The sequence below is a fragment of the Prionailurus viverrinus genome, chromosome D4 (genome assembly GCF_022837055.1).
Source record: "Prionailurus viverrinus isolate Anna chromosome D4, UM_Priviv_1.0, whole genome shotgun sequence".
NCBI lineage: Eukaryota > Metazoa > Chordata > Mammalia > Carnivora > Felidae > Prionailurus > Prionailurus viverrinus.
Window position 1 is genome coordinate 45,666,606 of NC_062573.1, and position 23,053 is coordinate 45,689,658.

At 34.7% G+C, this 23,053-nt stretch overlaps 1 protein-coding gene across 2 annotated transcripts in view; it reads right to left on the reverse strand.

Moving 5' to 3' along the window:
* The window catches only part of CNTLN (centlein), a 308,510-nt gene that overhangs the window by 42,591 nt on the left and 242,866 nt on the right, over positions 1–23,053 (reverse strand). For both annotated transcript variants that reach the window (XM_047831088.1, XM_047831087.1), the window contains exons 19-23: positions 13,169–13,360; positions 6,758–6,855; positions 4,955–5,081; positions 3,408–3,545; positions 2,455–2,640 (exon numbers count right to left, since the gene is read on the reverse strand). In XM_047831088.1, the coding sequence (XP_047687044.1) occupies positions 2,455–2,640; positions 3,408–3,545; positions 4,955–5,081; positions 6,758–6,855; positions 13,169–13,360 (741 nt within the window). The remainder of the gene's footprint in view (positions 1–2,454; positions 2,641–3,407; positions 3,546–4,954; positions 5,082–6,757; positions 6,856–13,168; positions 13,361–23,053) is intronic.

Sequence of the window (23,053 nt, forward strand, 5' to 3'; positions counted from 1 at the left end):
CTGCCTTCCACAGTGGCTGCACCAGTTTGCATTCCCACTAATGGTGCGTGAGGGTTCCTTTTGTCCACACCCTCACCAAAACTTGTTGTTTCTTATTATTGATTTTAGCCATTCTGACAGGTGAGAGGTGATATCACACTGTGCTTTTGATTTGCATTTCCCTGATGATGAGTGATATTGAGCATGTTTTAATGTGGTGGCCATCTGGATATCTTCTTTGGAGAAATGTCTGTTCATGTCTTCTGCCCATTTTTTAATTGGGTTATTTGTTTTCTTGTGTGTTGAGTTGTATAAGTTCTTTATATATTTTGGATACTAACTCTTTATCAGATATGTCATTTGCAAGTATCTTCTCCCATTCAGTAGGTTATCTTTTAGTTTTGTTGATGGTTTCCTTCACTGTGCAAAAGCTTTTTATTTTGATGTAGTTTCGACAGTTTATTTTTACTTTTATTTCCCTTGCATCATGAGACATACCTAGAAAAATGTTTCTATGGCCAATGTCAGAGAAATTATTGCCTGTGCTCTCTTCTAGGATTTTTATGGTTTCACATCTTACATTTAGCTCTTCAATCCATTTTGAATTTATTTTTGTGTATGATGTAGAAAAGTGGACCAGTTTTATTCCTTTGCATGTAGCTATCCTGTTGTTCCAGCACCATTTATTGAAGAGACTGTCTTTCCCACTGCCTAGTCTTGCCTCCTTTGTTGAAGATTAATTGGCCATATGATCATGGGTTTATTTCTGGGCTCTCTATTCTATTGATATATGTCTCTATTTATGTGCCAGTACCATACTGATTACTACAGCTTTGTAGTATATGACATGCCAGTTTTTAATCATGCATGCCTTCTGAAGGACACAATGGCACGAGAACTTAATCTCATCAAAAATTGTTAAAAAAAAAAAAGAAAAAAGAACAGCGTGGTTACAGGAGAAAAGAGAGAAAGAGTTGCTTTCCCACTGTAATCAAACTATTTTGGTGATTATTTAAAAAAAATTTTTTTTTTCAATGTTTATTTATTTTTGGGACAGAGAGAGACAGAGCATAAATGGGGGAGGGGCAGAGAGAGAGGGAGACACAGAATCGGAAACAGGCTCCAGGCTCTGAGCCATCAGCCCAGAGCCCGACGCGGGGCTCGAACTCACGGAGCGCGAGATCCTGACCTAGCTGAAGTCGGACGCTTAACCGACTGCGCCACCCAGGCGCCCCTTTGGTGATTATTTTTAAAGGCCAAAGAAGTATCATTAAAATCTCACATTTCTGGGGCACCTGGGTAGCTCGATCAGTTGGGTGTCCAACTCTTGATTTCAACTCAGGCCATGATCTCATGGTTTGTCAATTCGAGCTCCGCATTGGGCTCTATGCTGACAGTGCAGAACTTGCTTGGGATTCTGTCTCCCTCTCTCTCTTTCCCTCCCCCGCTTGCTTTCCTTCTCTCTCAAAATAAAGAAAGATAAACTTTAAAAGAAATCTTACATTTCTAATGGAAATTTAACTTGATTAGGTAGTGATCATTACTTACCACATGCCAATTATTTTGCAAGGCACCAGGTAGATGTTGTGAAGGTGGAAATTGATAAAACATTGTCTTTGACTTTAAAAGACTCATAATCTCTCTAGTGGCAATGGATTCCTTTCCTAGCTATAATACAAGGCAGAAGAAAAGGCACCACATAGAGGTGTAAATGACTTATAGTGGGACTGAAGCAGCAGAGCAATCACCAGATTCCTGGTCCTCAGTTCCTGGTGTCTCTGAAACCAAAGCTGCTCTTCTTCAGCTCTCACAGAAGAGTTAAGGGAAGAGCTCTGTCCAAACGTATGGGGCAAAACTACAGACCACAGGCCTAAAAGCTTCTTATAAAAACTTTCAAACAAACCACCTGTATCCTTCCCTCCTCCATCACCCTCAGTGGTTCCTTATAGCCAATTACTGAGCCTTTCTGGGGATTCTTCAGCTGTCAGATAATTTCTAGAGAGTACAGCCTTTGCGGGCACTTAGGTTTGTCTTCCTTTTTTTCTGCTAAGTCATTTACCATTCCTTTACCCATTCCATGTCTGACAGGCTATGGACTGGGGTTGAGATGTCTCTGAGCTTCAATAAACCTGGGACAAGTTTCTGATTGTTCCTGCTGGATTTTCAAAAGGAGATTAGAATGGAAATGACTTAATTATTTCATCTTAGAATCTGTCTTATGTGATTACTGCAATTTCATAACTGAACTAACATTAAGAAAAGAATAGTAAAAACAGGGTAGAAAATTTTAAGCTCAAGCTATAAAACCAGATCTGTTATAGACAAAAATTGAACAATGTGGAGAGTAAGGTAGAAGAAGATATTTTATGGTTTTCAGAAAGCAGAAAGAAATCCAAAGTATCCCAAATCATCTCAAGTAGGCCACCACTCTGCCTGAACTAAAGCACGAGTTAGTAAACTGCAAATAATTCAAACCTTCACAAAGATGGTGAACTCCTCCACTTTCTCATTGGCTAAGAGCAACTTCTTTTGTGCACCTTCTAGGGCCTGCTCACTTTTCAGTGCTAATCCTTGAAGATGCTTGGATGCTGCTGTTTCAATTTCTGCCATTGCAGATTCGGTCTCACTTATTTTTGATACTAGGAGACCAAGCTTGACATCCTGCAAAAGACCGGTAATCACAGAATAAAAAATAATTCATAAACATATTTAGAAGATTTAGTTATTCATGTTAGATAAAGAAATGACTTCATGATTCTTTTTATGTATGTGTTTGTTTTTATTTGGGTTAAATTGATGGTTTTTTTATTTTCAATAAAATATGGTGAGCACATATTCTCATATATTTATCATCAAAATTAGTTTGTTTTAAAAAAATTATAAATCATTAAAGACATGGAAGCTATTTTAGACCAAAAGATCTAATATGTCAATGGAAATATTTGATTAGTTTATAAGTTTAGGTGGATCTAAAAAAATTATATCCACTTTTGCCAGTTCTTAATAGTAGTGTTCATTTAAAAGACATTATCAAGGAGCACCTGGGTGACTCAGTCAGTTAAGCGTGCAACTTTGGCTCAGGTCATGATCTCATGGTTTGTGAGGTTGAGCCCCACATCAGGCTCTCTGCTGTCAGCATGGAGCCCTCTTCAGATCCTTTCTCTCCCTCTCTCTCTGCCCCTCCCTTGCTTGTGTGTGCCTTCTCTCTCTCTCTCAAAAATAAACATTAAAAAAATGAAAAAAAAATTAAGATACAAAATCTCTTTCTCTAATATAGCATTACCTTTAATGTTAAATGCTTAGTATTTCATGTAGAGGTATGAACAGTTTTGTTCATAGTAATTTTGGGCAGAAAAAAATTACAGTTTTAAAAATGAAAAAGATATGGTTATATTCCATTTCTAAGCTAACATGTCTGAAAAGCATACCTTTTTTTCTAATTCCTCTTTAGTTTTTTGATACATCTGTTCAAACTGTGACTTCTCCTTTACAGCAACACTGAGTCTCTGTTTTAGTGAATCAATTGACACCTTCCTGTTGGAACACTCTTCAGTTAGTGTCTTCACCTACATTAAAAGCATAACGATAACTATTATTGGTAAAGCCATTCTAGGAGTATACTCTATTTGTTTCAACAGAAACCAAATGATCCATGAATAAGTCTAATTTCATTTATTTTCTCATAAATGATATCACATTTAAATAATAACAGCAAAAAAATATAAATGATATCAAATTCAAGTAAATTAGATTTGGAGAACTCACTATGAATGAGACTAAAATCCTTAAATCAATAGCAAAATGAAAAATGCACAAAAATGTATGAATACAATACTAATTTTAACTATGTTTCCTTTAATCACTAACCTTAACCTCCTTAAGCAGGGGATTGGTTGTCTTGAATTCTTAAGTAAGTCATGGATAACTTTCAGTTCTATTTCCAATATAACATGTGCTTTTTAGGATAAAATTAAATAATAATGTAACATAGTTATTATACATTTGAAAGAAGAAATAGTTTTTCTTTTTTCATTTAATGCCACTAAAGATATAATTACTTATGCACAGATTCTAAGACTGTATCTGAAATGATTATTAAAGTTTAAAAATCAGCAAAATTTCAGTGATAACACTGAAAAAACCTATAGGAAGTAATTATAATTTATGTGGGTGTGTGGGAAGAGAAAGAGAAAGAAAATCCACACGCATTTGTCTTCCTCATGTAAAATTTTCTTTCTTAAATCCATTTGAGCTAAGAGATACTTAGATTTTTATCTCCAACAAGAAAAGTAAGGGAGATGCTCTCTCTGGAGTGGATAACATTTAGTGAATGCCAGAGCACAAGCTGCTTTAGGAGTTGTGCAAATAGCACCTTTTTTTTTTTTTTTTTTTTTTTTTTTTAATATCTCTTAGTCAGCAAATTGCTGATTTCTACTTTGGGGCCAGATATACAACTATGTTAAATAAAGCTCTCTTCCTAAGTATACTGAATTAAGTGTATCAAAGGAAAAAGTACACTTTTAAAAAACTGTGGTAAGTACAGTTTTTAAAGATCTTCTGGTAGTTATTGGTTATTACCTTTTTCATTTAAAAATATATGTTTGATTCTATCATAAATGTTAGTAAATTAAATAAAGCAAATAAATAATTTATAAATTGTATAAATTCAACTTTAAAATGTTGAATAAAATGTAATTACATACCCAGAAACAGTTAAAGTTTTAAAAATTAAATGTGATTATCCTCTCATGTATTTACAAATACAAAGAGAACGTGTGACTATATTATGTATGACATTTTAGAGTTTTGAATTTTAAAACAAATAACGTACTATCAGATCAAACAATGTAATTATGTAACAGCAGACATGTATTCTATGAATATTTTCTAGGAATTTATTAAGACTGAATATTCAAGTTAAGAAGGTAAGAGAAAAGTGGTATTTTCTACTGTCAGAGAACATAAAAATTGATACCTTTTTTTCAAGATTTTCTAACATTTCATTAATACTCTCATTACTTTCCAAATTTACTTTCTGTCGAAATTTCAAGTCCTCTATCAAATGTCTTTTCATGGTTATATCCCTCTCCATTCGAGATATCCTTGAAGGGGAAAAAAGAGATTTTATAAGAGAGATAGAAAATACTTAATTTTTAAATGCTAACTGATATTAATTGCAAATTAATAAGATATTTGCATGAGATGGAGTACTGATCTATTCATACTCTGTGTACTTATAAAATCCAAAATCCAGTTGTGACTGGTAATTACAGTATAATATATATGCATTAAGGCATAAAAATTGAAGAATTGAGAAAGATTGACAAAATTTATGAAAAATTAAAATTATTATATTTAGGGGTGCCTGGGTGGCTCACTTGGTTGAGCATCTGACTACTTTGGCTTGGGTTGTGATCTCATGCTTGTGACGATCAGCCCCGTGTTGGGCTCTGCACTGGGAGCCTGCCTGGGATTCTCTCTCCCCTCTCTCTCTCTGCTCCTTCCTTGCTTGCACTCTCTCTCAAAATAAAAGATAAAAAATAAAATAAAATAATTATATTTAAATTATATTATTGCATTGCTCAGAAAAATCAAACTGATATTCAGAGATCATTAAAAAGCATAGCACTGATAGAAAATAATTCTGTATTTTAATAAACAAACAAATGTAAAATCTTATAATATGATACAAAAACACTAAAATTAGGCATGGTATCTTCTAATTTAATATCACGTACGATTGAACTGACATATCAGTTTAGCTTAAGTTGATGACAGATATGAAATGGTAGCTGCAGAAACAACTATTACTGTGCCTACTAAATCATAACAGGTAACATTTACTGAGTGCTCATTAGGTGCCAGTCTCTGTTACAAGTACTTTACACGCTCTCTCTTAATCTTCACAAGAATTTTATGAGCTAATACTATTAAACTGAGATACAGAGCTGGCAGGTAGAGGAACTAGGATTCAAAGACTATTTCTCTAGGGCCCTCACTATTAGATAGTAAATAAGACTGCCTCTTATGCTAATAAATAAACTTGAAGATACTTTGTTTACAAAATTAACCAATATTTTTGTCAGTAGTTTCATCTGTTAATATCACTTCTAAGTGATCTTCACTTAAAATGTAGTATATATGTATCTGCATTATTTTGCTAATACATATGTATATATTCTCAAATTATCAGGGACAGACTGGCATTCCACCTAAACATGTTATCACCCCCTAAGCTCTTATACATCTATAAATATACAGAGAAAATCATTTTGATTCAGTGAGATAGGACATTTTAAACCCCTTTTTGTTAAAAAAAACAACACATAAAATACAAACTTTTGTAATCTTCCATTTATTTTAGAGACCATCAAAAACTTTCCTTTTCTTCCACCTTAGCTTTATAAGCTTAGGCATTAAATCCAATTTGAGATCAACCTACATATATAATTTTGGTCAAAGAATTACCACATTCAGAAGTGTTTTGTTCGTAGTCTTTAGGTCATTAATTTATATACATTCAAAATTAAATGGTTACTTCTAAGAAGGAAAATATAACTTTAAATATTCTTACTCTAATTAAAGAATATTAAATAGCTTGTCATCAACTATGCTTATAGATAATATTCCTTGAACTTTCATCTTATTGAGGCTTAAACATGAAGGAAGGAAAAGCTAATTTTTAACATGGGGTTTTGTTTCTTGCGTGCAATGTTTAATAGAGTTAACTACCACTAGGTGGCACCAAATACAATGGATAAAAATATCAAGAACATACTTTTCATGCATTTCCTTTATGTGTTCTTCTTTTGCTAGGAGTTCAAATTTCAGAGACTTCACATTTGAGGACTGTTTAGTGAGCTCATTAGTTGCATTCTAGATTAAAAACACATATAAAATCAAATAAACTTTTCAATTTTTGGTCAAATGCAGCATCAAAATAAATGCCATTCTCATGAAGAGTAATAATATTGAAATAAATATGATTATAATTAAGAAGGGCATTTTAATATACTTGTATATTTTAATATTTTTAAATGATTTATTTTATATGTTTTAACAGAAGTACTATGGTATACTAAATTTTTATATAACACACCAAAACCACAAAAGAATGCCATCATATAAGAATTACAAAAAGTACACACACAAAGTACTTTCTGAGGAATAAGGACTATCTCTGTAAAATGTAAATGTGCATGTGATTAATTTAGTATTTTGATAGGCTAACAAGATCACGTGAAATGAAAGCTTGATTTACTAAGAACCTGTTATAACAGACTAAATGTGGTCACAAATACTTTGCTGCTCCTCCCATCAAGAGGGATCCATCTTCTAAACCTTTAAGCCTGGTCTGGTCTGGCCTGTGATTTGCTTTGACCAAGGCAAATGTGGCAGAAATGACATTATGCAAGTACCAGCTGCTGGGCCTAAACCCTTGCAGCTACACCTTTGGCTATTGGAATGCTGCCTGGGATCACCTTGCAGGGAAGACAGAGGAAAGGCCATAGAGGAGTACTAGGGTATCCCAGCAGACAGCCTGCAGACCAACTCCCAGGCTGTGAGTGAGGCTATCTTGGAACTTGCAGTCCAGGTAAATCCTTGAATTAAAAGAATGCAGGCATATCAGAGAACTCAAAAGAGAGAAGTAAAAGAACTGCCCAGTCAACCCACCGGATCATAAGAATTAATAAACTGCCATTGTTTTGAGCTGCTACCTTTTAAGATAGTTTGTTAGACAGTAATAGATAACTGATAAGGAATCTTAGGGATACTAAATACTTCCTTACTTGAATTTATTGATTATACTATTTATTATTAAAATATTCATGCATAAACATGAGTTTTTCAAGGCAGAACAGCTTTGTGGTATTTGTTAACGCACAGCCCAAGAGCCAGAGGTACTAGTGTATCAGGAACCCTAACTTTCAATTTTGACTCAAGTGCTAAGTAGATAAGTAATCTGACACATTACCTAGTGTGTCTGATATTACAGTTTCTCCACCTACAAGACAGCAATAACATACATTAAGTTACTTGTTAAAATTTAGAAGTATTAACTTGATATAAATAGAATAAAATATGATAGCTTTAAATATATTTGGAATAGTTATTTTGCTAATCTTTCTTTGTAACTACAATCAATTGTTTCTGTTAGAGCTATTCCCAGGTTTGACTGACTCATGCTAAAAAAAATTGTAAATCTGTAAAGATGAAACCATTAATCATGAAACCATTGCTCACACCATTTAAATACAAGTCAAATTCATTAGACAGACTTTAAATATCTTATTGGTATAGAATATGTGAATAAAATTTTTGAAATAATTTTAACTTTTACCTTAAATATATAAATTTCTTAAAAACTTAGGCTTAAAAACCTTAACATGGCAAGTAGACTGAATTTTAAAAATTTTGATTAAATGTTTGTGTAATGCAATCTAAATTTCCAGCATATATGATGTGCATTGCCAGAATAAGATATTCCACACTAGTGAATTTAGCAGATAATTGAAGCTTTTGCTTTAATTATTAATCTTAAATTCTCTCTGGAATGATTGTTCACTCACTTAGAAATATGAACATCTATAATTACATTAAGCTAATAGAGATACTTCTATATAGCTATATATTATAATCACTGTATTAATTATATATATTATATTGCTGTATTATAGTATCACTATATCATTATATAGTCATGTCTTTTGGAACTATTATGATATAAATGGCAACTTACCCCTACTCTAAATGGTCCCAGAGTGCTGTTTTTCTAATTTTGTGTTTTTACCTTAACATTTTAATATTTTCTTTCTCTCTGTTGCTCTATTGGTCTGTTGGTCGACATTTCTTGCTTTTCCCATATTCCTGACTGAAAACAATCATCCTGCCCCTTAATATGCCTACTTCTCATTCGCTACTTTTGAGATATTTTTGGCTCAGAAGTTAAACAAATAGACTTATTAGAGTGGTACTTAAAATAAAAGACAACGGGCAGTAAATGAAGCCTGACAATATCTTCAGTGGAATAAATTAAGTGGATTTTAAGGTAGTTGTTTTTAGACTTAAGGCTGTTATTTTAGGTGACTGAAAATGCTATAACTCTGGCTTCTGGATAGTTGAGGGATTACTGAATTACAGTAAATAAAACAACACCAGCTTGATATATACTTTTTCTAGAATCTCTAAATCTCAGAGCCACTTCATTTGATCCTTAAAAATCCTTATGGAGTGGGTAGAAAGGTATGCCTGCTTTCAACCTCTGGAGAAGTTATTTCCTCAGTAGAGTCCCATAAGAAGTTAATGCACAAAGAGTGATCAAAACCCAGGGCCTCTAGCATTTTCCATTTCTACTATACAAAATTTATCTGCAGCATGACCTCAAATCTGTAGTAAAACATGTATGTCAAAAATGTCACAATGGTAAGAATCCATCATGGTTAGAGCTTTCCTATCTAAGTTTGTTAAACATTTTTTTTTTTAATTGCAGAGTGTAATGAATGAAAGCATTGACTCTGAAGTCAGATGGACTGAGTTCTAATCTCAGCTCTATCACTTAGTAGCTTAGTGACCTTGGACAATTAACTTACCTTTTGTGTCTCTGCTTTCTCAAAAGTAAAATAGAATAACAGACCTTATTTCACAGGGTAGAAATGAGGATTAATGAATTACTATTTGTAAAGGACTTAGAACCAGCCTGGCAACAGGTTACATATAAAGGAACAGTAGTTTAAAAACTACTATGCTTCATTACGAACTTACTGGGAAACTGGAAAAGAACACGGTATATATCAAAAGGGATGCTTTCAACAATCAAGAAGTCAAAGAATCACAAATATAAATTAGAGTACTATTCAATTCAAAGTGTGTATATAACTACATATAAACTAATACAAAATAATGGTATATATATGTACATACATGTATGTATATTGGTATATTGTATATGTATATGCATATATATAACATTCACTGGAAGGAATTTGTATGTCTCTAAATATTTGATCATCTATCTATATAAAGTTGGGTACCTTGAAGAAACATATCTAATATGGGTAAAAATGAAGATACAGAAAATACACATGAGCACTCAAATGATACTGAATGTATCACGTATATCTGAGAAGTACACCTAAGAGTTTATACAGAAAAGTCTAAAGTTACTTGGATAAAATAAAAAAGATGTATATAAGCCTTTAATATATACAAATCTAACCAGTTTTTCTAAAAATTTAGCATAAAAACATCAACTAGAAAAGAAGTCATTTCTTGGAAAATTATTGTGCTAACGATTTGATATGTGTCATGGACTGAATTGTGTCCCCTCAAAATGTATATGTTGCCGTTGTAACCCCAGAACATCAAAATGTCATTGTGTTAGGATAAGGCCTTTAAAGAGGTAAGTATAGTAAAATGAGGCCATATCGGTGGGCCTTCATCCAATATGACTGGTATCCTTCCAAGAAGAGAAGATTAAACACAGAATCACACAGACTGAGGGATTACCATGTGAAGACACAGCGAAGGTGGCCATCTACAAGGTAATAATTCTAAAGACTCAGAAGAAACCAAACCTAATCGATACCTTGATCTTGGAATTGTGGACTCCAGAACTATGAGAAAAAAATATTTTATTATTTAAGTCACCCAGTCTCTGGTATTTTGTTATGGCAGACCTAGCAAACTAATAGAATTATCAAAACAGAAATTTGTAGTAGCACAGAGTATTATGTACGTTAAGGTACTGGTCTTCTAAGGTATTTCCATATTAAAACATGAAACAAGACAAAAGTAGAGATTTATCCTTTTGTCGTGGGCCAGTGTTCCAGGACTGCAGGCTACTCATGGACACTTCAAGTATACATCAAGTGTGGTCTAAATGCTCCAGGCATCCTCATAGTCCTACCTTTGTGATTCACACATTCCTCCAAAGTGAAAGAGAGATTTATATACAGGTAAAAACTGACACCATGGGAAACCATAAGGTAAATAACTTATAGATATTGATATGGGTCTATTATTTCCAAAAATTAAGTTAGGACATTAACAGTACGTAAAATCACATAAGTAAAATATAAGTCGACTTAAAGCTATTAATAACTTAAAAAAATTTAGAGGTCAGATTAGGTATTATTGGATCCAACATTCTATTTTATCTTATTGAAAACTAAACTTTTATTAGGAGCATGAAGACTTAAATGTAAGAAGAATCATAGAACCATGAATTAAAGCCTCTATGATAGTAGAGTAACCTAACACTGTATAGTAACCTAACACTGAAATGTTCAATTTGTACATTTTATTCCACTTTTTCACAGACAGAAATGCATTTTAAGAAGATACATCCACATATACCAAAACTTACGCAACTATTTTTTCTCATGTTTCTATTACACAAGGTATTTTATTATTTTTTTATTTTTTATTTTTTTCAATGTTTATTTATTTTTGGGACAGAGAGAGACAGAGCATGAACGGGGGAGGGGCAGAGAGAGAGGGAGACACAGAATCGGAAACAGGCTCCAGGCTCTGAGCCATCAGCCCAGAGCCCGATGCGGGGCTCGAACTCACGGACCGCGAGATCGTGACCTGGCTGAAGTCGGACGCTTAACCCACTGCGCCACCCAGGCGTCCCTACACAAGGTATTTTAAACTTATAAAATATAGTGGTTGAGGCAAGTTATGCACACAAGAACTGTCTGAAGATGATGGTATTCAAGAATTATCTAAATTAATGCCACTGTGTATATCTCATTCTTATTAACAAAGCAAAATATTTTCAAGTAATGATACAATCATTTACTTTAAGCTTTATACTATTTTATACTTAGCAATCCTTCATTTAAAGATATTATTGGAGAATGTACATATCATCTTTTGACTTAAAAACAACTGAGTCTGTTTGATAATTCAATATTCTAATACTCTCTTAACAGTCATAGGTACTCTGTTCCTAATGTATTCTGTGCATGTCCAACCAGAACTTTCTTTCTAGTGACTCTCATTACAGTGATGGTCCCAAACACACTGTCTTTTTAGCTACCAGCTAGCAATCCCCACTGAACAAAATAATTAAATACGTGAGGAATAAACAAGCTTGTTTTAAACAGTATGAAAGGGGCGCCTGGGTGGCGCAGTCGGTTAAGCGTCCGACTTCAGCCAGGTCACGATCTCGCGGTCCGTGAGTTCGAGCCCCGCGTCGGGCTCTGGGCTGATGGCTCAGAGCCTGGAGCCTGTTTCCGATTCTGTGTCTCCCTCTCTCTGCCCCTCCCCCGTTCATGCTCTGTCTCTCTCTGTCCCAAAAATAAATAAAAAACGTTGAAAAAATTAAAAAAAAAAAAAAAACAGTATGAAAATAAACTTTGCAATTAGAAGTCACAAATCCTGTTTCTTACAAGGTAATTCTATTTAAACTAAGGTCAGCCTTATTTTTAAGTTGTTGACAGTTTCAATTGGACTTAGAATTCTTTATAAACAAAAAGAACACTGATTGTCATTCTTACTCTCAGGCGTAACTCACTGAAATCTATTATACTAACCCACCTTTGCTCAGGGCTTCTCCCTCCCTCCACTTCCCTCCTCCTTCCACATTTCCAACCAACAACAACCAAATTAAAATAGCAGCAATTGTGTAGAGGGAAGCAATTCAACTTATGTAGATACAGAAAGGATTCTGTTCAGTGCAGGGAGGAATGGAGGGCAGAGGGGGAGTTCAGCAGTAGGAGAGAAATGACAATGGCCAGTTTCTATCACCATCCTAGGATTTCATGGTGTCTTGTCATTTTTCAGAGAGTAGTGTTATGAGTTACCATATAAGAATCTACTAGGCTAAAACAGATCAAATATAGAATCAATAATTTTTGGATTATTTATGCCATAATTTACCCTTAGAATTAAAAAAAATAGCATCGATATAAACATGTCTTTAAGGATTCACTAACTTAAGGGGCACCTGGGTGACTTAGTCGCTTAAGCATCTGACTCTTGATTTCAGCTCAGGTCATGATCTCACAAGTTGTGGGTTTGAGCCCTGCGTCTGGCTACATGCTGACAGCGTGGAGGCTGCTTGGGATTCCCCCTCGCTTCCCCTCCCCTGCTTGTGCTCTCCCTCTCTCTCAAAATAAATAAATAAATAAACATTTTTCAAAAACCTAATATATATTTTCACGTTTAATAAATTTATAATCACCTTTAGTTTACACTGCAATTGCTTCATCTCCAAATCCATGCTCCTTGAAGGACCAAGTGATGTAACTTGTATCCGTGGAACTATTACTCGGGAAACTTCTTCTGCCAAACTTGTGATTTCAGATGAGGACTCTAATTTCTTCAGTAAGTCTTCTTTTTCCTTCCGAAGGTCAGCCAAATCCAAATTTAGCTTCTTTTTTAAAAAGAAAATAAATATAAATGTATTATAAAAATAATTATCTTAAACCTAACAATTATCAGCATAAAATTCTAATGCTAAAGAGTGAAATTAATTCTAAAAATAGTTATCGTTAAAACTTTACAAAGATTATAACCTCGACTAGTTTTTGCTTCTGGTCGTAGGGTCTGTAAAGGTTAAAACAAAATGGACCAGCTGTATCTAGTATCTTTTGGTTGGCTGGTCTTTACTCATGATGTGATATTTCTTTGACTTCACATAGACATGGCTGAGCCAGAGATTCACATATTTGATAACCTTGACTTCAGGGCTGATGTACTTAACTGGTAAAAGCCAAGCTGGAGCAGGACAGGATAACAGATGTTAGTTGTTTATTCCATTGGGTAGGTCTTACTATCCTATATGGCAGCCAAAACGTTTCTCATTTAGTAACATAAATGTTAAGTCCAATTAGCAGAAGAGGCTTATTAGAGATTTAGCTCAAATAAATAGTGTGCAAATTCGCTTTGTCTTATGCATCTGACTGTTGACAAGTCCTCTTTGTAATATTAGCGTGGAATTGCACTAAACTCCTTACATTTGAATTTTTAATAACATCAACATTTTACTAAGAGACATACCTACCGGTAATGTTTTTATGAAATAGTGTAGAAGAAATGGTCTTAATGTCAGCCCTTCTTGTTCACCAATCTGCAGTCAGCAGAATGCCACCAAGCTATAATGGCCTAACAACTCACAGCTCCTTAAGAGGTAACTGCATTACTATTTTATGATTCCAAAGAAGCTTATAATATGGTAGTTTAACATAAGGAACAATTAGATAAAATGGTACTGAAATCTCTCAGGGGGCAAAAAATCTTTCCTTCTGAAAAACTCTAATGAGAAACAGCAAAAGATGTAGCCAACGTGTACAGTAATATAAATATGGGATAAAATAAGTTATTTAAGGATTAACACTACATATAAACATGACTTTTACAAACTATATGAACAATTGCATATGTGTTTGTGTGTATATGTGTATAGTATTAAATATGAATATTTCAGATACTGGATTAAAAGTTAGGGCTTGATATATTTGATATTATGTTTTGGTGAAATAAGTATGTTTCAGTGAAAAAATAATATTGCTTTGATTATATTTGAACTTATTTAAAAAATATTTTTAATGTTTATTTATTTTTAAGAGAGAGACAGAGTGCAAGTGGAGAAGAGGCAGACAGAGATGGAGACACAGAGTCTGAAGCAGGCTCCAGGCTCTGAGTTGTCAGCACAGAGCCTGCCTGACATGGGGCTTGAACTCACGAACTGTGAGATCAGGACCTAAGCCAAAGTCAGACACTTAACCGACTGAGCCACCCAGGCACCCCTGATTATATTGGAACTTATGATCTAAAGCTGTGGTTCTATATATTTTCAGGGAATATTCATTCATGGATTGTCTCAAAAGTACCTAATAATTAGTATCTAAAAACAACCTTATAATTTCCCTAAGCCTGAAAATCTTCTGGTTATCTCCCAACCCTGAATCCATTTCCCTCCTTGTTTATTAATTCTCTATGTCCAATCAATTTTCAGGTTCTATAAATTATGTAATGCTTCTCATATTCTTTCCCTGTGCCACTTTCTTAATGAAGACTCTCACTATCCTACTAAGACTACTGCAAAGCCCTTCCCCTTGCTGCAATCCTCCCTCCTTTGAAATCATCTTTTATACAACTTTCTAAAACAACACTGGCCTCCTATTCCTTTATTCGAAAACCTTTCAGAAGCTTCTCACCCCAAAAGAATAAAGCTCAGATGTTTGTGGTTACAATAAGGCTAAGATTTAGCTTCAACTTGTTTCAGTTAAATATCACCTGAAGTCAATCTTGCCTGCCATTCCCCAAACCAATGCCATTTCTACATTGATGACTCTACACATGGTGTTTCCTTCTGCTGAAATCTTGCTCATGCTTAAAGAAGAGTTTAGTAGTTCCTCCTTTATGAAGGCTTCTGTTCTTTCTTCCTTTTTTTCTTCAACAAAGTAGCTTCTCCATTCTCTTATCTCCCATTGCTCTATGCCTGTTCTTCAACCATGAACCCTAGTGAATCCTTGAGAGAGGACTGTGCCTTTTTCCCCTATGTATTCCCCAGGCTATCTAAAAACAATGCCTTCTTGGAGCGCCTGGGTGGCTCAGTCAGTTGATCCTCTGACTTCGGCTCAGGTTATGATCTTGCAGTCCATGGGTTTGAGCCCCGCATCAGGGTCTGTGCTGACGGCTCAGAGCCTGGAGGCTGTTCCGGATTCTGTGTCTCCCTCTCTCTCTGCACCTCCCCCACTCGCACGTTGTCTCTCTGCCTCTCTCTCTCTCTCTCTCTCAAAAATAAATAAACATAAAAAAAAATTTAAAAACAATGCCTTCTGTATAGTAAGGACCAAAAGAAAGTTTCCAAAAGTTGAAGTCTTGCTATTTGTAGCATGGATGGTGCTATGAAGACACATCAGTTTCAGTTTATATTTATAATCTATTAGTTTATCACTATATAAATTAAAATACACTTTTATTAGTAAGGTAATGTTATCAGCATTTACTTAGGTAGTGTGCATCGGAGCATTTATCAATCCTGAAGTTAATGCTATGCATCTAAATTAGACTTTCTGAGATTTTAACTTGGTATGACATAACTCATGGCTACAATTCTATGTGGAATCGTAGGCAACACTGAAAACTAAACTTTGAGGAGGCTCTTTTCTTCCCCCGAACAGCTCTGGTGGTTTCTCTCATTGGTTAAATTTGTATGCCATTAGATTTCTGTCTAATCCTTCCACGGTGGTAGATCCTAACACTATAAATAAATCCTTCATGGAGGAAAGACCAAGCCAATAAATTCAGATCTCTAAAAGACAGGTATATGTAGATTTTAACTTCAATCTAACAATATAAAAATTCATTATCTAAAGAAACACTGAAATTATGGAGACAGCAAACCACAATTTGTAATTTATTAAAATATAAATCATGTTTTGATTTACCAATATTCAAAATCTACAATCTTTAAACCATATTCCATAATATTAGTTATATATGCCCAGAAATGCTACAGAGCATATGCTGAAATAGAGGATATAAACAAATCATATATTTCATCAGTTTGGAGTTTTTTATCCCTCAGAATTTTGGACAAATAATGATGGCCCTATTACTAACTTCTCTCAGTGAAAGCATCCTCTCTTATTTGGAAATGCTACCAATGAGACAAGAAGCATAAATAACTTTCTTTAGTATACACAAGTTTGACATGTGAGACCACATTGTGATGATCTTGTTAGAAACAGATTATGCTTAAAATTTATGAATAAATTAAGATTACTCTTAAAATTGTTACTTTTCCTTTTTTATCAAAACCATGATTCCTATTTCTATATTATTACTTTACCATCTCCAAACACTTAAAAATATATGTCATTTCTATTAAAACCATAAGTAATAATAAAACACAGGGAAGAGTCATAATTTCTGGATTTTAGCTTTGGATCTACTGCTTACCAGTTGGGTGACACTAATTAGCACATGACTTTGTTTCCTCATTTAAAAATTCTAGAGATGATGCTTGTCACCCTTGCAAAGGTAATTTTGAGGGCAGGATTAAAAAAATTATGATAGCACTTGGCAAAATTTAAATTTATAGCATTACTATTAGCACTACCTTGTGGTAAGTACTGCCATAAAGTGTCTGAGAATTATCTTAAAGGCTGAGAACCTGGATTTTATTTTATTTTATTTATTTTTTTTTAAATTTTTTTTTCAACGTTTATTTATTTTTGCGACAGAGAGAGACAGAGCATGAACGGGGGAGGGGCAGAGAGAGGGAGACACAGAATCGGAAACAGGCTCCAGGCTCTGAGGCATCAGCCCAGAGCCTGACGCGGGGCTCGAACTCCCGGACCGCGAGATCGTGACCTGGCTGAAGTCGGACGCTTAACCGACTGCGCCACCCAGGCGCCCCGAGAACCTGGATTTTAAAAAGAGCTTTGTGATATATCCAAAATATTAAATATATAAAAATATATATATATATAATCCCTCCTTTAAAAAATATAACAATCTTTTAAAAAGTCTATTTCAATTTAAAAGTTGACTTCAGTGAGAATAGGTACTGAGATTTGTATTGATTTATGTTAGTCAATTATTCTAACTAAAGGTTACAAAGTAGAATTTAATACTATAAAACTTGAAACTAGACACTAGTTATTATTTATTTAAATAGAACATTGGAGGATAAGTCTCTGAAAAGAAAAGAGCCCTCTATGCAACTGTAAGAGGAAACAAAATATTTTGGAGAATTCTTTCTTCAGTAAGGACGTTTGAGGAAGGCAGAATACTCAGATGACCCAGTGACCCATGCCCTGCATAATACCTTTCCCTTGTCTGTGGTTGGGACCTGCAAATATAATGGACTATCACTCCCATGATTATATTATTTGCATGTGTTATATGCTAAAGGCATTCTGTAAATCATGGTTCCTAATCACAGGCCCTTGAATTAATCAAAAGCAAATTTATCCTGGCTGGTCCTGATGTAATCAGATAAGCCCTTTAAAAAAATCCAAGGCGGTGGCGGGGGGGGGGGGGGGTGGGAGAGGTGGGGGGACAGTGCACCCCTGGGTGGCTCAGTCAGTTCAGCATCCAACTTTGGCTCAGGTCATGACCTCACAGCCCCTCATTGGACTCTGTGCTGACAGTGCAGAGCCTCCTTGGGATTTTCTGTCTTTCTCTCTGTCTCTGCCCCTCCCCTGCTTGCACTCTCCCCCCCACCCTTCTCTCTAAATCAATCAATCAATCAATCAATCAATAATAAAATAAAAAATAAAAGAATTCCTGGGGCCTTCCCGAGATCAGAGAGATTCTCCTGCTGGCCTTGAAGAAGTAAGTTGCCATGTTATGGGAGGAGTGTTGGAGGGATATAAGACGAGGACCTAAGGAAGGCCTCAGGAATGAAAATGGTCCTAGAACAGCAGTGAACAAGAAAACAGGGACCTCAGCCGTACAATCGCAAGGAACTGAATTTTTCCAACAAACACAAGAGCTTGGAAGAAAAGCCTGAGCTCCAGAAAGGAAGGCGGCCTGGCCTTGAAGATACAACACGGATGGCAGCCCTGTGAAACTCTGAGAAGAGGACCTCACGGTGCTGTGCCAGAACCACCACCCATGAACACTGTGAGGTACTGAGTATGTACATTGTTTCTAAGCTAAGAAATTTGCGTCAACTTACTATGTAGCATGGAAAACTAATGTGAGTCCCCACTTTTAAAAATAAGTCTCTTTCTTGAACCTTGTTCTCTTATGGCCAGCCTGCCCCACCTTGACCAAATATCCCAAAACCCACAGTATATAGTTTGCATAACATCCTCACCCTGGTTTAATTTTTTCCTTATCCATAATTTTGTGTTAATTTTATGTCTTCAATTGTATTAAAAAAATGGTCTCATTTTCTATGCTAGAAATAAATAGCCTCTAGATCTGCATCTTACAGTTTAATTACAAAGCAAAAGCTCTGGCCCAAAGCTTCCTTTTGCTGGTGTAGCCGTGGAATCCCATGAACAGGGTAAATAAGGCTCTCTTGACATATTCTCCCTTGTTCTCTTATGTAAGAGTTCACTCAGTTTATTTAAGAGATAAATTTCTTGTATTCTGGGCCCCAACTTAACATTTTCTGGCAGATTTCGATAGTGAATATCTAAACCCAGAACTGACTCAGTATCTAGCATTTATTTATTTATTTATTTATTTATTTATTTATTTATTTAAATGTCTTTCATTTTTGAGAGAGAGAGAGGACAGACAGAGCCTGAGTGGGGCAGGGGCAGAGAGAGAGGGAGACACAGAATCTGAAGTAGGCTCCAGGCTCTGAGCTGTCAGCACAGAGCCCGATGTGGGGCTCAAACTCATGAACCACGAGATCATGACCTGAGCTGCAGTCAGAGGCTTAACTGACTGAGCCACCCTAGCATTTATTTTTTAAACACATCCTACATAGTAGTAACTCTACTAGCTCTGTTTTCAGTGATAAACAAAAAAGTGGCAATGCTCACCTTTAGGTGGCTACCAGTCTATACCCTAGAAATATGTAACAATAAACTACAGTGAATGCTATGAATAAACAAAACAGGGAGCTAATGGAAATGCTACTGCCTTCACATCCCATCTGGTAAGCACTGTTATAGCCAGTTTCCTTCCATGTATCCCTCCTGATCTGTTTTGTCAGATGTTTCCTAGAAGCTAGGTGCAACATTAAAGGCCTGATACAGCTAGATCTACACTCGCCTTGCTTTCCAACTTTTACTCTAGGGAAGGTATCTGCCCGAATACTGGTAAGTACACTGAGGCCACTCCTGATGAGATGCTGGATCTCTTTTCCAGCATGGAGCCTCAGTAAACATTTTAATGTTCAAGAATGAATTATCAGAAGAAAATAAAACTGGGCCCACAGAAAATATCCTATAGTCCAAGCAAAATGAAGTAAAGGACTTAGAAAAAAAACCAGAAATGAAAGAATTATTTCCCTAATCATTCGCCAAAACAATATATTTTAAGATTTCTGATCTCAATGTCTCCAAAGAATAAAATATTCAACATCTGACTACTTAATGGATATGACGCTAGTCATGGCATAGATAAACAAAACGCTGTGAACAGTCACTAGATTAGGAGCAGTGCTCCAGGGAAAAGGATAGCGAGCATAGCTTTTTAATTCTAATAAGAGACTGATTCTTACCTAACGTTTTTTGCTGGACAGTAACTGTTCTATAGCATTGAAAGACACTGTTCAGCTTTCCCCATGTTTTTCACCACTGGATTAGAAATGTAAAGTAATGAGTCATCCAAAATTTTTGGAAAACATTTTTAGTTGGCATAGTGAGATGTGAAATGTAGACACATGGAAATTCTAGAAAATCCAGCCTAACATGAGGTTGAACAGGTCACGGGAGCAGGGTTTCTGGAAAGCCTATGGAAAAAATAGTTGGTGGGAGAGGGATTCTTTCCAGTCCATCTTAGAGCAAAAGTTAAATGTCATGTTCTAGAAAAGTTCAGCCACTAAAACAGAGTAAGAAGTGAGGGTTAGTTCTTACCTATAATGGTGGAGTGTCTTATTTTTCTTTCTCCTTTTGAAACCCAAAGGCCTTGACAGTCAAGGGGAAAACAATCATTAAAAGGTAGCTGTCTGTTTCCAATTACTTTACCAAGTCCTAAATTCTACATAGGACTGAGAATATGGACTAATGTTATTTCATGTTGAATACATAAGTAGATTTTTATCTGACAATCAGATAATTCTGGTTCACACTTAAGCAGAGGCAGCAATTTAAAAATGTTATTATAATTTAAAAAATTATTACATAATAATTTTGTTACCAGAATTAAAGTAAAAAGACTGGAGAGAAAATTCTAGTGAATAATACCTATGTAAATTCTACAGGCAAGAATCTCCTAGAAAGTCACCATGATCTTAATGATATTTCTCCTTGTGAAGAAAATCAATATTCTTTTATTGGGAATATAGGTCTTCCTTGTCTTATGATGGGGTTACATCCTGACAAATTCAACATAAGTTAAAGATATTATAAACCATCAGACATCAGAACTTAATTTTGCGTACCTTAAATGTGCTCAGAACACTTACATTAGCCTACAATTGGGCAAAATCAGCTAACACAAAGTCTGTTTTATAATAAAGTGTTCATATCTCATGTAATTTACTAAATACTGTAGTGAAAGTGAAAAAGAGGATGACTGTATGGTTATGGAATGGCTGTAAGTGTATTGGCTGTTCACCCTCGTGACTGGGTGGCTGATCAGGAGCTGTGGCTGCTGCCTGTCCAGCATCATCAGAGAGGATCATTACCACATATCACTATTCCAGGAAAAGATCAAAATTCAGAATTCAAAGTACAATTTCTGCTGAATGCATATACATCTTTCACCCCATCGTTAAGTGGAAGCCTGGTCAGTGACCATTTACATTATTCTTTTATGAGAAAAAACAGAAAGAAATAAAATTCTGTATTGTCCGTTTATAATACTAAAATCACAGTCACTTAATTAAAACATTATATGAATTACAAAGAAAATGACATGGGTTTTTAGGTTATTAGCAGAGTATTTTCCATACAAGTACTTATCCAAAAAGATAAATAGTTCAGATTAATAACTCTTTCAAGTTAGTAACAAGTGCTTCAAATTGAAAACATGAGTCTTTCTTTGTTATGATATTTGAGATCTTCAAGAAAAAGAATTAAAAATTAAAAACAACCGACCAAAAAAAAAAAGAACAAAGATCTCAGGCAGAGGTGGAATTATTTATGTAACAAAATTTCTTATGAAAAATACACTGAGTTACTACATCATTCATTTATAAACTACTTTCTGATAAATGCAGTGATTAAAGGCCTACAGTATGTTTCACAAAATGTCAAGCAAATGAAGGTAATATAGAGGACTTTTTACCAATGCTTTTGCTAGTAGTTAGACTTCAGTAGCCTTTAGAGACCATTAAGTACCCTTTGGCTAATTGGCCAATGGAAGATTAATCCTCTTTTTATTCTAGCAGCACTATTTTAACACCCTTTACACTCTGTCAGTGTAGTGTCTGAATGACAAAATAATATTGTGCATGAATAATAAGCAGAAAAGTTAAATTAACATTTCATGTTTCACATGCCATACCTATGTGTCAGAAGAACTTTCTTTTTAAGTCACTGACATTCAACTTTTTAAAACAATCTCATGTTGACATCTTATTGAGGTGAATCTTCCTAATTACTGCTAATTGCCTATCAAGAAAAAAATTCTTTTCATGAAGCGCAGTTGTCTAGTACAGATGAACATAGCTCCAGTGTGCACATTAAAGACAAAGCATGACACTTAAGGTGCTACTTTGTTATAAGGTCATACTAAATATGGTTTGCAATTAACAAAGCAGTTTTTTATCGTACTGGAAATGCCAATCTGTCTTGACGCGTTCAAATTAGATTCTAAAAGAAGTATGGATATCTGCATATGGATAAGAGATCTGCTACTCTCTGTAACATTTACAAGAAGTAAAATTAACTCAATGCCCTTACTTTGTGATATGAGTTCTAAGTAATGTCCTATTAAACAATTTTATAAGTGTTTGAACATGATTTCTTAAAACAAAAACCAACACTATTATTACAAGTGTTAAATTGTTTGAAAAAGTTTACTTATAATTTTAATTCTCAAAACAGCTCCATGTACGGAAAACATTGAACATGTGTCCTTTAATTTGTACTGATAGTTTTGGCCCTATGGGCATTTATAGTAAACATTAATCTAAGTGGTACTAGCAATATAGTAGGTTTCACAATAATCTAGAATCACAGAATTTTAACTGTGCTGAAGTCAAACCTCATCACTTATATTTCTGTCCCCCAAACTATGGGAAAAGGATCAGTATAAATGTATTATATATGAAATTTGGAAAATTAACTAATACAATTGAATTGTCAATATTTGTGGGAAAACAATCAGTATTTGGTTTATTCATGGTAAGAAGAACTCAACTATATAGGTCTGTTGTTATTTCAAACCCTCCATTCTAGCCACTAAAATAAATGCCCCTTTGAAACTTAAATACCAAGTACTCAATACAGAGACAGATATTCAGAACCAAAAGTATATCCAG